A 14,170-nucleotide genomic window follows, 5' to 3' on the forward strand; every position below is an offset into this window, starting at 1 on the left:
AAAGTTGATCTTTATACTGCAAGTGTTTCTGGAGTTTTCTGACCTCTTAAAGCCTTTCGTTCTTCATGCACCTTGGTAGTTGATGAAGTTGTGCCTTAAAACTTTTTGGTGCTTCACCAAACCAGGAAAAATAAATAAATTATATGTAATCTAATTTTTTATTTAGTAAACCTTTATTTTTACCAGGTTGGTCCCATTGAGGTTAAGAAAACAGGGACCTGGCAACGATACTGAGCAGCAAAAACATAAAGTCACACATGGAAACACAAAGAGAGAGGGAGTCAAATTTATAAAAAAACAAAATATTGCATTAAAATGTAACCATATATTATGAGTCCAATCTGTGAGTCAGTAGTTTAAGCAGTCAAGATGAAAACACTGACATCCTGTGGCATTTATATAACATAATAGAAGTTTGAGTGACGTCACCCTTTAGATTTTGAAGCAGTCAATACATAGGAAATGTTAACTAACCTTTGGTCAAACAAGTAACTGGTAAAGACGAGACGTTAGTTAGATCTACCAAGTCATAGAGTAGTTATAAAACTCATCCTGTAGCCGTGTTTATTTCTACTGTCACTCTGATGCTTTTGCAGCCAGCCTCAGGAGAACTTTCCAGGAATAACAGTTTTTAACTTTTAAATTTTTAAATCATCCAGTTTAATAATATGAGGGGTAAAAAGTTACCAATTATAAGAGACATGACTGAAGCAGGCTCGTTTTAGCTGCTTGCCAGGATGTTAAAGGTCCGCCTCAGCTCCTCTTCATCAACTAACAAGATAGACCAGCAGTGATTTCAAGAAATCATTTCCAATATGTTGACCGTTATCTTCAGGCCCTTCTTGTAACCAATGGGTGACGTCACTGAGACCGTGTCCATTTTTCTTACGAATAATTTAACATCTTATCTTGGGAAATTAACTAGCAACCTCCAGTGTTAAAAAATGATGCCAGTGTGTGTGCAGTGTTTGCTTGAAGATGGCCACAGAGGCTCCAGGTCAAACACACACGCCACATTCAAAAAATATCTTCTTCTTCTTTTTTTCTTACAGCAGAAGTCAACAAGTTTACAGCTTAAAAATAAAACAAAATAGGTCTGATTAGCTCACTGTGTGACTATTGGAATAACTCATCCCTAAGAGTTGTTGATTGACAGGTGCATGTGGGGTCACACTTGTCAGGAGGCTTAAAACCCGCCTTAGCTCTCAGCCTGTCGTTAGGTTGAGTGGAAGTTCAGATGAGACATCATTTCCAGTATGAAGACAGTGTGGATGGGTCTCCCTGAGACAGATGGGTGACATAACTCAGGCTTCCTCCATTAATATTTACAATATATATATTTTTTATTTTCATTTTATTTATTTATTTGAACAGGGGCAGTGTACAATATACATTAACCTCAAAAAGGAGAGATGCATTGTCCCAGGTTGTAGCACTTGGAGAGACACCAGTGATTTGTTTCCTTACCTCACAGAATGATAACTGAATCTCAAAACTGAGTAATTTAAAATATATGGATGAGTAAAGTGAAGAGAAATCTTGAAAAAGAAAAGACTAAATCTTTCTGCTAAAATGTAGTAATATGAATATATAATCTTGTTAGTTTAATCTGTGATTATTTTTTTTTTTCTTTAAACCAATTCTGTATGAATGCACTTTGTTTCATCCCGTTAAGACTTTTATTTCTAAGACACAGATGGACTTCCGGTGTATTTCTCTCTGACTCCGTCGAGCATGACGCCTGACACACTTTACACCAGGGCCGACTGAGCGGCTCTGATTGGAGGAGACGAGAAGGCAAAGTCGAGCACTGGCATCTGATCTGGAGTCAGTTTCTGCTGATCCGAGCATCACAAACCCAGAACAGAAAAAACCGACCCAGGACCAGCTGCTAATCCGGAAGTGGAACGCGGACAATGACACACATTTTGGACCTGGAATAAATAAGCCGATAATTAAATTGAAACAACATCACAGTGAAATACGACTTTAACGAGCGCCATGAATGACAACAGATTAGAATTTTAAAATATACATACATATATAGATATATATTTTAAAGATAATCTTCTTCTTCATCCTCCTCTTCCTCCTGTGTGCTACTGACATGATTTTCCTGTTCACGTTGGAGGAAGTGATGATGGAACTTTTTTGATCATTATTTATTTATTCCCGGCTTTAACAATAAGACCCACACATTGGCTTCGTTATTAATTTAGCATAACTCAAATACTGCACATGTTCCTCAGAGAGCGCTGATATTAGATGAAAATACAGATTTCATTTATTTTTTTCTCAAATTGGAGGCGTGAAAGTGACGTCATGTTTGACTACAAGGCAGAAGGATGACATCATTGTTTGATTTCACCTGGAGATGCAACACACACCCCCATTACTTTTATTGACGTCATAATGTTGAGCCATAGGATCATACATCATAATACATACAATGTAAAAAAAAGAAAAGAATGTATAACATTTGTCAAGAGAAGAAAACATAAAGATCATGTTTCTAAAGCAACAATGATTCATTAAAGCCAGACGATATTAATAATAATAATAATACATTTTATTTATTGAGATATTGAGATAAATGTCACTCCTATTTAACAGAGAAAACACAAATATATTTGCCAAAAAAAAAAAGAACTGTCACAACAGAAGAACAATAAAGAAACCATGTAGTGACATAAAAAGTATTCATAAATGTTGTCTGGGTCAAATCCTTTTATATCGACTTCACAGTTTAATTCATATCAAGCTCTTTATCTTTCAATCGGCTGCTGTATGCAAGGAACGATAACTTAATTACAACTTTGTCAAACTTCATTATTGATACAAAATATGAACAGAAAATGTCTTATTATGATGTTGCAGTGTAACTCCAAGTGGACACCTATGTGTCTCCTGCCCAGGGACAGATGTTAATTAGCTCTGGGACAGCTTAGTTGTTGTACACCTCCATTGTCATAATAAACAGATAAAATAGAATAAATGTTCAATGTTTTTATATCAAGATGGCAAATACACGATGCATTCAGATTTTTATGCAGCTAGTCTTCATGACTAATAATGAATAATATGTCTTACTACTTTATTAAACAGCCCAGATTTTTCTGAGACGAGCTCGAGCTGCATTCAAGTCCAGTGGGAAAATTGGACAAAGAAATAAGACACATTCATTCATCCTCTTGATTTGTCAAAAGTTCTCCAATCTCATTTTATGTCATTTCTAACGAGATTTTATTTTCATTTTCTTGGCGAGATTATTGAAGGCGTTGGTGAACACATTTTTCTGTTTGGACCATGTTGTGTTCTCCATGTTTTGAAAGTCTGGGTGTGGCAGGGGTGGAGGACATTGGGGGACGATGGTGACCTGGAAATTACGAGCTGTCGGCCTGGACGGTACAAACAGAGATGATTATTCTTATTAGCATTCTGTTCATGACAGTTCAGCGTATTCACAAGGTGGCCATATTTTTCTGACAAAAACCAGAGAAGCATACAGTTAAACTAAATGTTGACTGGCTTTACTCTAGTTTAAATGATTGAATTAGAACTGATGTTAGCTGAACTCTAATGTAGACATCTGTCTCTGGAGATAAATAAATCGTCATCAGATAACCACTGATGTCTGGATGTCAAAATGGTGGATCGTGTTCTGCCTGACGGGTTGTTTCTTCCTGCATACATCAAAACCTTCTGGTACGTAATTGGTCGAAACCTGAACACTTCCAATTCTTAAATCCAGATACTTTTGAGTATTAAATGTATGTTGAATCTGAAAAGGTTCATTGTGCTTTACTCCCAGTCACCTTTAAAGAACAGAAGTTGTTTATTTAATCTTTATATAAACTTTTCAGACTTAATTCGCACCTTGCCTATCTTGTATAAACAGTCGGCTTGGCAGTAGTTCAAAACTTACACTGTCGTTTAATAATAGCATTGGATATAATCATATCTTTATGAGGTGTTTCTTTATTGTTGTTTTTGTGGATATAAAGTTTGAGTCCTCTGGTTGATTGACATTCCTCCCAGGAACAGGAAAGCACCACGTTAGTGAGGAATGCTGCAAAGCACGTCGGCCTACCTTTGATTGTTGAAGTTTGGATGACTAAACATTGAGCGTGCAGTTCTCAGCGGCGGGGACGATGGGTAATTCTTTTTGGCCATTGGAGTTGGATCACTTTGGCTGTCAAAGATTTAAAAAGAGAGTTAGGGCTTGTATATAGCAGAGCTGGGGGAAATGTTATAAATGTTGTCATGAAGAAGTAGAAGATTCACATTTAAATATATTGAAACTATAGAAAAAAATAACTGAACCATGCTCATTGGATATTGCTGAAGAAGATCAAATTATCATCTCAGAGATTGACTTTTAAGGAAAATATAAGTCATAAATCAAGGCATCAACATTATACAGTATTGTATGTATTCTGTGTTAACCTGAACACAAATGGAAATCAGCAAACTGCTATAATCTGGTTTAATCTTTTCTCTGTGAGATTAATGTTATCTTTGTTCTCCTGACAACTAAACTGATAAACTAAACTAAACACATTTTATGTACACTCTTATCTCAAGGACATATAGCCTTTTCTTCCTCACAAAAAGTCTCATAATCTTGAAAAACAAGTATTTAAGTAACACACTATCACGAGACAACCATCATTGTCATCTGAGCAACACGATCACGTTTCAAAGTGAATGTGTTTGAAAAGTAATGTTGACACCCAGCCCCTTGTTACGTCCATATTTCACAGATACTCATCCTGATTACTTTGTTATGCGCTTACAACATTTTCAACTGTCTCCATTCTAGCGTGAATGTCTTAAAAAACAATTCCCTTCATCTCATCATGATGTGAATGAACCACAAACTAATAAAAAAACAAGAATGTCTTACTGTACGTCGGACATGTTGAAGGTGTTTCTCTCCAGGGACTTATTTAGGACTGCTTTAAGTGTTGCCTTTTTGAGTCTGCTCGGGGAGGAGGAAATACTTTTTGATGACGTCTTCACCCTGGCTGTGACTTTATCTTTAAAAAAAGTACCTTGCTATTTGACAAGTCAAGTATGACCAGATCTGTTGCGTAAAGGTAAAGGGGTAGGAGTTGGAGTGTCTTTCTTTCTTTCTTTCCTTCTACCCTCACTGTGCAATAACACATGGACACTTTCACTTGTATGTGCAATAATAATCTCAACCAAGTGCAATAATCGCAACAATAATCACTGCCTTTTTTTGTATATTTTGCTTCTTCCATGCATATTTTTTGTATATTCTTTCCAACGGAAGAGTGTTCTATTATTGATGCTATATTATTCTTTATATTGTTACTTTCTGTTACATGCAACATTTTTATTTTTACTTTTATTGTATATGCTGCTGGAACCTACATTTCCTGAGGGAGCCATCCCAAAAGGATCAACAAAGTTCAGTCTAAGTCAAAAGGAAGCTGCCACGTAATTCCAGTGATTGACAGCAAGAAGCTTCTGTCTGCACGGTGTCACCTCATCTTATTCAGGTGAGTAGTGTTTGTGGTGATGGTGAAGACTTTTTTTACATGAATGTAATATATGACAAATAATTTTTCTTGATAAGCGGTTTATTGTACTAACAGTCTGTCCAAGAAGTCTTCTGGGTTTTCTTTGAGGAAAAATCGAGCATTCGAATTTTTAACATGTTAGCAATTAAGCAAATGTCCACGTAAGACATAGCCTCTGCTGCTATACTGAAGAACACATTCTGTATTGATTGAGGGGAAATTACATTTTTACACTCTGTTATTGAGACATACTGTTTCTCATACATTGATTTATTTATGCAACCTGAGCTTTGGATTCAGGGCTGTTTGCTGTATGCGATCAGAGAGGAGAAAACATGTTTTAACTAAAGGCCTTGGTGTAATTCATTCAAAGATACATCCCACAACAAACATGTCATAGCTTCTTTAGTTTAATATGTTTCTCAACTGGTGGGCCACAGAGCCTCTTTTAGTGAGATGTGAAATTGTGCCTCTAAAAAAACATCACATTGTCCATCGTCTGAGGTCCTAACTGCACAAGTTTCCATCAGGCTTGAATAAATCTGATCGGTTGACAAATATATAGACAGTTGGTCAGTGATTTTTCATGAAGGAGCTGATGATGGATCCTGAGTGATGAACAGCTGTTTAATAAAAAGCATATGTGGCTCATACGTGAGAAAATATAACAACAGTGAGTTTAGGTTGTATAACTTTCATAACTGCTGTTTGCAAATATTCTTCACTGTCCAGCCACAACCTCTAAATCCAGACCTGGTCACTTCTGACTCCTGAAAACAAAAACAATGACAACAACAAGATTTTGAAAAGTCAGCGGACAAACCCCTGAGTTTGTATCCTACACACTCCACAATCTAAATACATATATGCTCTAAAACTGAGACAGGTACGATTGTTTGACAGTGAGCCAATCAGCAGTGACCTGCTCTCAGTCACCAATCAGCGTCTGTTGTAACACATTCGTCCTGATTGACCTCCACACCTTTGAATGAGGATTTCTCTGAAATTCTACAGACCATAAACTGTGTCTCTGAAATAAGCTATAAAGAATTAACCGTAGGGAAACAGGAAGTTGTATAGTCTCTATCAAATTAAGAGCGGTTAAAGGTAAATTTGAATCTAGTTTGTTTAAAATAACACATGAACATGCTTAATAGTTGAAATAATATATCATGTTTACCAAATGTAGGATTTATATAGCAAAATAATGCTTTTATATGTCCCGGTGTACATGACGTTTTTATAAATGTAGTTTAATTTGAAGGTGTAAACCGGAAGTAGTATTCTACCTGCTGTCCTGCGTCTAGCTTGATGACAGTTGAACGTTGAGCGTTCATTTTACGCTAGCGGCGCTGTCACCGCTTACCTCGGCCTTTTCGGGGTTTGATTCCTGATCAATTGTTTTGTGTGACATTAAGATATCACTATGGCCCTGCTGACGCCATTGTTTGCGTTCCTGTATCACCTGCCGCTGGTGTACAAGTGGCTGCTGAAGCCTTATTATGTAGCGTCTCTCTTCATGTCTGTAGCATTTTTAGCTGTGCGCAAGACGCCTGGCATCTGCGACCATCTGTCCACACAGCGAGAGGACGGAAACCCCTGCGACTTTGACTGGGTCTGTACAACACACTACACTGTCTTTTACTTAATTTACATCTTCGAGGCAGGTGGAGGTAGCTGGTCAGTCAGTGATGTTAGTTAAAGAGCGATCACGACAAGGCCAATAGTCAGCTAACGGAGAGAAAGCTTCGCCAAACTCCATTACAATTCATGCCAGTTCGAGTTTTTGGCTGAGAAACTCGCATCATCTTAATTAAAATCTTAACGTCAACTAGTTTTCATCAGTAACATTATTATGCTGCATACGGCACACATAAACTCTCTGAATGTGCGTTTATTAAAACGCAGAGCTTACTTGAAATGGTCACAGTCATGTTAGCATAACGGCGACAAGCTATCGTTAGCTTCCTGTGGCTAACAGAACAATTAAGATAGAATGAAAGGTTAAACTATGTCACATAGACAGCCGAATTAAGAGTGGGTCCAAAGTAAAGTGTGAAATTACATTTCTGTAATTTTGTGAGCATTAATCTACATCGACGAGTGAGATTTATTAAAATGTGATTTTTTTTATATGGAGTTTGGTTTGACATTTGTCAAGGATGCTCGCGAGTTTTCACGTCGCAAGGTCGCACTTGAAACATCCGGTGTCCATGTGATGTAGAAAGTGTCATACATTGTACAGCTTTTTTTATTTTTAATAACACAGTATAAAGCTGAACACAAGTCAGACGCTAATAGAACATTTGTTTGCATCATTAACATGTTTTTTACTGATTGTTCAGTTGTATTTTTAGTAGGGTGAGATTAAAGTGTACCACTTTGTTAGACATGCTTTCTTTCTAGTTTTCCAAGGCGACTCAATGTGCGTTTTTAAGCATGTAAACAGAAGTATGTTTACAGTCAACATCTCTCATGAAAACATGTTGTATTGATGTAAACAGACCGGTTAGTAATCCTGTTTGTGTCCTCAGAGAGAAGTGGAGATCCTCATGTTCCTCAGTGCCATCGTCATGATGAAAAACAGGCGAGCCAGTAAGTTCTACCTTTAACTCTGATTGTTTAAATGTTTAATGTGCAGCATTAGACATGTTTTATCTTTGAACAGCTCCCTCCATCATGTTTCAGGAAGATTCAGTTCAGGGTGCAAGTCCTGATGGCCTTTAAGGATCCCATAAAGTAAAATATAGACTCATACAAAAGTAATATCGCTCAAACAGCCCCTCTGTGTGGTGGTGACTGTGTCTGCAGAGACGCTGTCTGCAGGTGAGTGTAGGAGTGAATACAATTCAGCGATTAGACGAGAATCAAACCTGCGAATATGAAGGACACTGACTATTTGGCAAATAATATAATCATAGTGAGGCGAAACACAAAGTGGTTAAAACTAGTTTCCATAACAAGGATGAACTTTGTGTCTTCTTTCTCCCATGCACACAGAGGTGGTCTTCTTTTTGTTGGACAGATAGGTAGCAAACACGCAGTAAACGTATACACTAAGTCCTGCAGTGATTCTGCACTTCTGGTGTTGAAGAGCCCAGCTGCACCTTTAAGCTTTATTTTGAAACTGCACTGCTCTGGATTTTGAATGAAACTTGATCATCATTACTTTCTCTCTCTCTCTGTGTCAGTTACGGTGGAGCAACATGTGGGCAACATCATCCTGTTCAGCAAAGTGGCAAACGTCATCCTGTTCTTCAGACTGGACATCAGGATGGGACTGCTCTACCTGACGCTCTGCATCGGTGAGTCCGACCTTTACTGTCACACAAATGCATCAACTTCAGCTGCTGAAGCGATTTACAAACTTTCTGTATCTACGAGTTCAGACCCAAAAATGAGTAAAACAAGAAGTGCCCATCACTCTGAAGGCTTTCACACCTGCAGGAGACTCCTGAGATTTCACAGAGGAGCTGCATGTGTGAACGCAAACAGACTCCTGCCAGACCTCTCGTGTTTATCCGCAGCAACTCAGAGTGAGCTGACGTGAGAACACGGCAGGATGTAATCCTGGGACTTCGAGCCAATTGGAGAACGATGATGTTTAAAAACTATGACTGAAGCAATGTGCACAGAGTGTATGCACGCAACCGCTATGACCTCCGTGCTCTTAATTTAACGGCTGTTTGTCGTTCTCTATAATCTCTTGACATGAAGGCAAAGACCTGAAATTATCCAGATGTTTTCAGGAGTGCAGATGTTGAAACAGCTTTCGTCTCAGATCAAGTGAAGAAGTCTTAATGTTCATCCTGTTGTTGCTCCTCAGTGTGTATGATGACCTGTAAGCCTCCTCTTTACATGGGACCCGAGTACATCAAATACTTCAGCGACAAAACCATCGACGTGAGTAACAAGCGCTTGAAGAAGCATCTGTTAGTCCAGTTCAGCTTTCTTTTTATCCATCATTCAATCGATTGATTTGATTTTTATTTATATAGTGCCAATTCACACCTCCTCGCCCTCGCATGATATCATTGTGTTCTCATACCATACTGTTTAACTGAATGTTAGTAATAAAGTGCTGACGCTGAGAGAGAGAGAGAGAGAGAAAGATACTCTGAAGACTTTAACCACATGTTTGTGTGTGTGTGTGTGTGTGTGTGTGTGTGTGTGTGTGTGTGTGTGTGCAGGATGAGCTGGACAGAGACAGTCGTGTGACGTGGATCGTTGAGTTTTTCGCCAACTGGTCTCCAGAATGTCAGTCCTTTGCTTCAGTTTACGCTGATCTTTCTTTGAAGTAAGACTCCGCCCCCTTTTGGAAAAAAAGAATATATATATATCGAGTGTGTTCTGCAACATGAACAGGAGTGAGTGTTTCTGTTTGGTGTTTCAGGTATAACTGTGCCGGTCTCAAGTTTGGCAAAGTGGACATCGGGCGTTACAGCGAGGTCTCCAAGAAGTAAGTGGGGTCGTCATCTTCAGAATGATGACGCAGAGAAATGTTACAGTCTCTTACTGTTTTTATTCTTGCTCTGTAGGTACAAGGTTTCCACGTCCCCGCTGTCCAAACAGCTCCCCTCCCTGGTGTTGTTTCAAGGGGGGAAAGAGGTGATGCGGCGCCCCCAGGTGGACAAGAAGGGTAGAGCAGTGTCATGGAGCTTCACTGAGGTCAGACAGTAAACTTCAGATCTGTGAACGTCTCACTGACATCAAGCTGAACTTTCATTACAGACATGTGTTCACCCTCATTGCTGCACATCACACACTGCAGCCGGTTATCGTTCTCTGTGCGTCTCCAAAAAGATCCAAACTTATGTCATTAATTTACTGTTTTGCATTGTTTGTTGCGAGCACATGCTGAAGCTTCACAGACATTAACGTCACCACCTTCCACTTGTGCCGGGTCGAGCCACAAATGTGATGTTTTTGAACCATCAGTATGACTTCAGACGCTTGCCATCACAGCTTTGCTTCTCAATTGGATATTTACATTGTAATTAAAAAAAAAAAAAAGTGTTCAACATGCAGGTGGCCTTGTCTCTGACTGTGGTACCAGAGCACAGTCTGAGACTAAATATACCTTAAAATCCACATTTATAAGTCACAGCAGTAATATGACGCGCAGACAGAAAACCGGTTTTATCCACTTTACTCAGCGAAGTCGATGCTGTACGGTCGTTGAGCTCTCAGCCTGCAGCCGATTGATTGATCCAACCAGCACTCCACATCCTTATTTATTCACACGTATACAACCCTTTTCTTTAAACGCTGGAGGTATGACCTAATGACGAAGACAAGCTGACAAGAAGTGGTGCTGCTAGCCTGATCAGTGAACAGCCTTCAATATTCAATCCTGTCAGATGTCGGTGATGGTGGCAGCTGCAGATTATAACTTCAAATACTTCTTTATTTAATACTCTGTAAAGGACGCAGGCAATATTTAGATAACAGATAGCCCTTTTTTTTTTACAGCATTTGTGGGTGAATTATTCTTGTTGACATGAGAAGATTTAGCACTGAAACATTGTTGATATCTAAAACTGAAAAATCTTTTTGAATATGGAGTAACTCACATCAGTGACTGTCTCTGTCCCCGCTGCATCAGGAGAACATCATCCGAGAGTTCAACCTGAACGAACTCTACCAGAAGTCCAAGAAGCTGAACAAGAACAAAGGAGAGAAGCTCAGCCAATCACAGTTCCCCCCTGTCCCCGAGGAGGAGGAGCCAGAGCAGCATGTCGACGACGCAGAGGAGGAGGAGGAGCCTGAGTCCAAAAAGGACAAATAAAGACGGTTTGTGTCTTTCAGCTCGGACTTGTTCTGGATAAAAACATGTGGCTGCTCTTCAAAGTGTTCCCTTTGTTTGAATGAGAATAAGACTGATGTCACCATCGATCAACCTCCCCCCTCTTCCTCCTCCTCTTCCTCCTCTTACTGGAAATATTACAACTAAAGAAAAGCACTGACCTTCACATACTCAGTTTCAGACCTGTCAGAATCCCTGGACTGTTATTTTTTATTATTCGCTTGTTTCTCTTCAGCAATTTCTTCCCTTTCCTTAAAAAAAACTCAACCTTGGTGCTGCTGCAGTGACCTTGTTTTTTTTTCGTCATTAGAAAACAAATAGAACACTTTAGCAGAGGAGCTAACTGGAGATTTAGCAGCAGGGTGTCATTTGAAAACCTGGTCCAGCGTATCAACATCAGACCAGGAAACGTGCAGTGCAGACCGTCAGATCAGAGCGCTGGACTACGAAGTGAGATCCCACGTTATAACGCCGTGCAGTTAGAGTAGATCAACTCGTGTGCATCCGGAATCTCATATGCTCGTATTGTGACGCATGCAGAGCTGTCAATCATGACATCACACATCTTTTTATTGCATCAGATAAAGAGCACGCATGTCCTAAATACTGGATGACTATAGGACTTCTATTTCTGTTGCTACGGTAACGAAACAGGTGTTGATATTGTTAAAAACTTTAGATGTATCACTAGTCAAACTAACAAAGACAGCTTCATGATACGTTCTCTGTAAGTGGAGCTTCAGGCTTCGTGGTCTGGATAAGGTCGAACGTGTCGTGTAGTCCAGCCCTCTCGTCTGAGTCGTCTCCGTACGTTCATCCTGATGACGCTGTGAAGTCTCAGCGTGGAGGTTCTACTGAAAGGGAACAATGAATGTGAAGCTACTTTAATGTTTCTGATTCAGATTATTTTATGCAACTAATTTAATTCAGAGTAGATTTTTTTTTGTGTGATTTATTTTATGATTAACTGTGTTATTGTAAACTATGCTGTAACTCAAAGGTACACACACACGCACGCACGCACGCACACACACACACGCACACACACACTCTCTCTCTCTTTGTGCCGTTATGACAAAGTATTCATCCACAGTGTTCAGGAGGATTCAGAGAAATACTGAAGCAAATTCTTGACCCAAGAAGTTGAAGAGATTTTTTTTTTTTTTTTACCTTAGCAGAAAATAATTCTCTTCATGTCCATCTGTGGATTTCATGTCAGTTCTACAAATGAACGACTTGCTCACCTAAAAATAAATAAGGTGACAGATTAAAAACAGCCGGAGTAAACGAACAGTCTCTTTTTCTGCTGTCTCAAAGTTACATCAACACGAATCAAATTTGAGTGATTGAAACACTCCTTTTGTTTGTCTCTTTGTTTTGTGTATTTTGCTTCTTTGATAATGAGCCTGTTTTCTGCTTTCATCCCTCAACTGCCAATTTCCACATTAGTCCATCCGCACCGAGTTAAGTCAGCGCCGCGGTTTTGCTCCATCCCACGGTTAATTAAGCGAACAACATGATACCTTCTGTCTTTCTGAGGTCACTTCGTCGTTCGCTCGGTGCCTGTTTTGACGTAATGTTGATGAAGTGATAGAAAATATGACTGAGTCTGTATATTGTGTTGACGCAGTGCTCGGTGCTGACGGACCACAGCGTGCACAGAGTATATGGAAATTGGTTTAAAGACGTGTGATTTATCTTTCTTTCTGATCCGGTGGCATTTATTGTTTTCACATGTAACATGAGCAGCTACTGGACGAAGTGTTCATCGGGCATGATGATGAACTGACGGCATGTTTGCAGCTTCAAACTGAACTCTGGTCCTTACAAAACATCTCATTCCAATGTAGTACTTTTTAAAATCTAATTTCCTTCACGTTTGTCCTTTTGAGTTTCTTGTTCTTCTTAATTTGGACCAATTAAAGACTCTTTTAGATTGATTGATTGATTAATGCACAATTATTCCCTTCTCATCCTTCTAACCTTCCTAATGTATTTTTATTCCATTTTCTGTTTAAAGATGATTCCTTAAATCCTGAGTTTGTAACTAAAACTGTTAATTTTATTATGTATTGTACACACTGGTCATGTTGCATTTTGTTTTCTTCCAAGGCTTGATGTAAATGTAATGCTTCATGTGACAAATCTGCTGAAAACACCTCGGAGAAGTCGGCCTCTTTTTGTTATTCATGCAATAAAAAATAAAAACAAGCACATGATTGAAGCGTGTTTTTGCAGCCGTCGTTCTTCTGACAGGGTTTGGAGTCTAAAACACGATGTAGAGAAATAAAACAGAACAATAAAAGCTGATTACTAGGCCTGGGAATCGAATTGAGCAACTATTCAGTTGCAGCTCAGTTCACAGACCGCCTTTCAAACTATAGAGACAAAATACATCTTTACTCCTCAGGGTACGGTGGCCCTGAAGGTCAGCTCTACAATCGTTTTAAAAAAGTATTTCATGAAGCATTTCCTTCCGCTGCCATTTAAATTGCTTCATGGTGCTCTCGGACTTTAACTTGTCATCATTAGGTGGACATCTATTGTCTTCACAACTCTAATGATTGAATGAATTTGGTTTTCAAAAACGGGAGCTACAAGTTTAAGGGTGAGGCTGATGAGTTCAGAATGGCGCTACACCACATAATACACAGGTGGGGATGGAGGACAGAAATCAAGACGGTACGACTGCAGTGAACAAGGTTAAGGTCTTTTGTAAAGTGTATTTAAATTTGTTATAAATATGATTAACATTAAAGTTGTCAAAGTGTTCAATACCAAGTGTGTTGTTGTAAATCCACTCTGATCCTGTATTTGA

The 14,170-nt window shown here is 39.0% G+C and overlaps 1 protein-coding gene across 1 annotated transcript; it reads left to right on the forward strand.

Annotated features, from left to right (window-relative positions):
- Positions 1-6,843: 6,843 nt before the first annotated feature.
- On the forward strand, positions 6,844-13,563 carry tmx2b (thioredoxin-related transmembrane protein 2b). The gene is made up of 8 exons (XM_079338587.1): positions 6,844-7,161; positions 8,081-8,141; positions 8,738-8,851; positions 9,373-9,449; positions 9,737-9,843; positions 9,940-10,005; positions 10,085-10,214; positions 11,152-13,563. The coding sequence occupies exons 1-8, from the start codon at positions 6,973-6,975 to the stop codon at positions 11,332-11,334; spliced, it is 927 nt and encodes a 308-aa protein (XP_079194713.1). The 5' UTR covers positions 6,844-6,972; the 3' UTR covers positions 11,335-13,563.
- The last annotated feature ends 607 nt before the right edge of the window (positions 13,564-14,170 follow it).

This window comes from Symphodus melops (assembly GCF_947650265.1).
Source record: "Symphodus melops genome assembly, chromosome: 2".
NCBI lineage: Eukaryota > Metazoa > Chordata > Actinopteri > Labriformes > Labridae > Symphodus > Symphodus melops.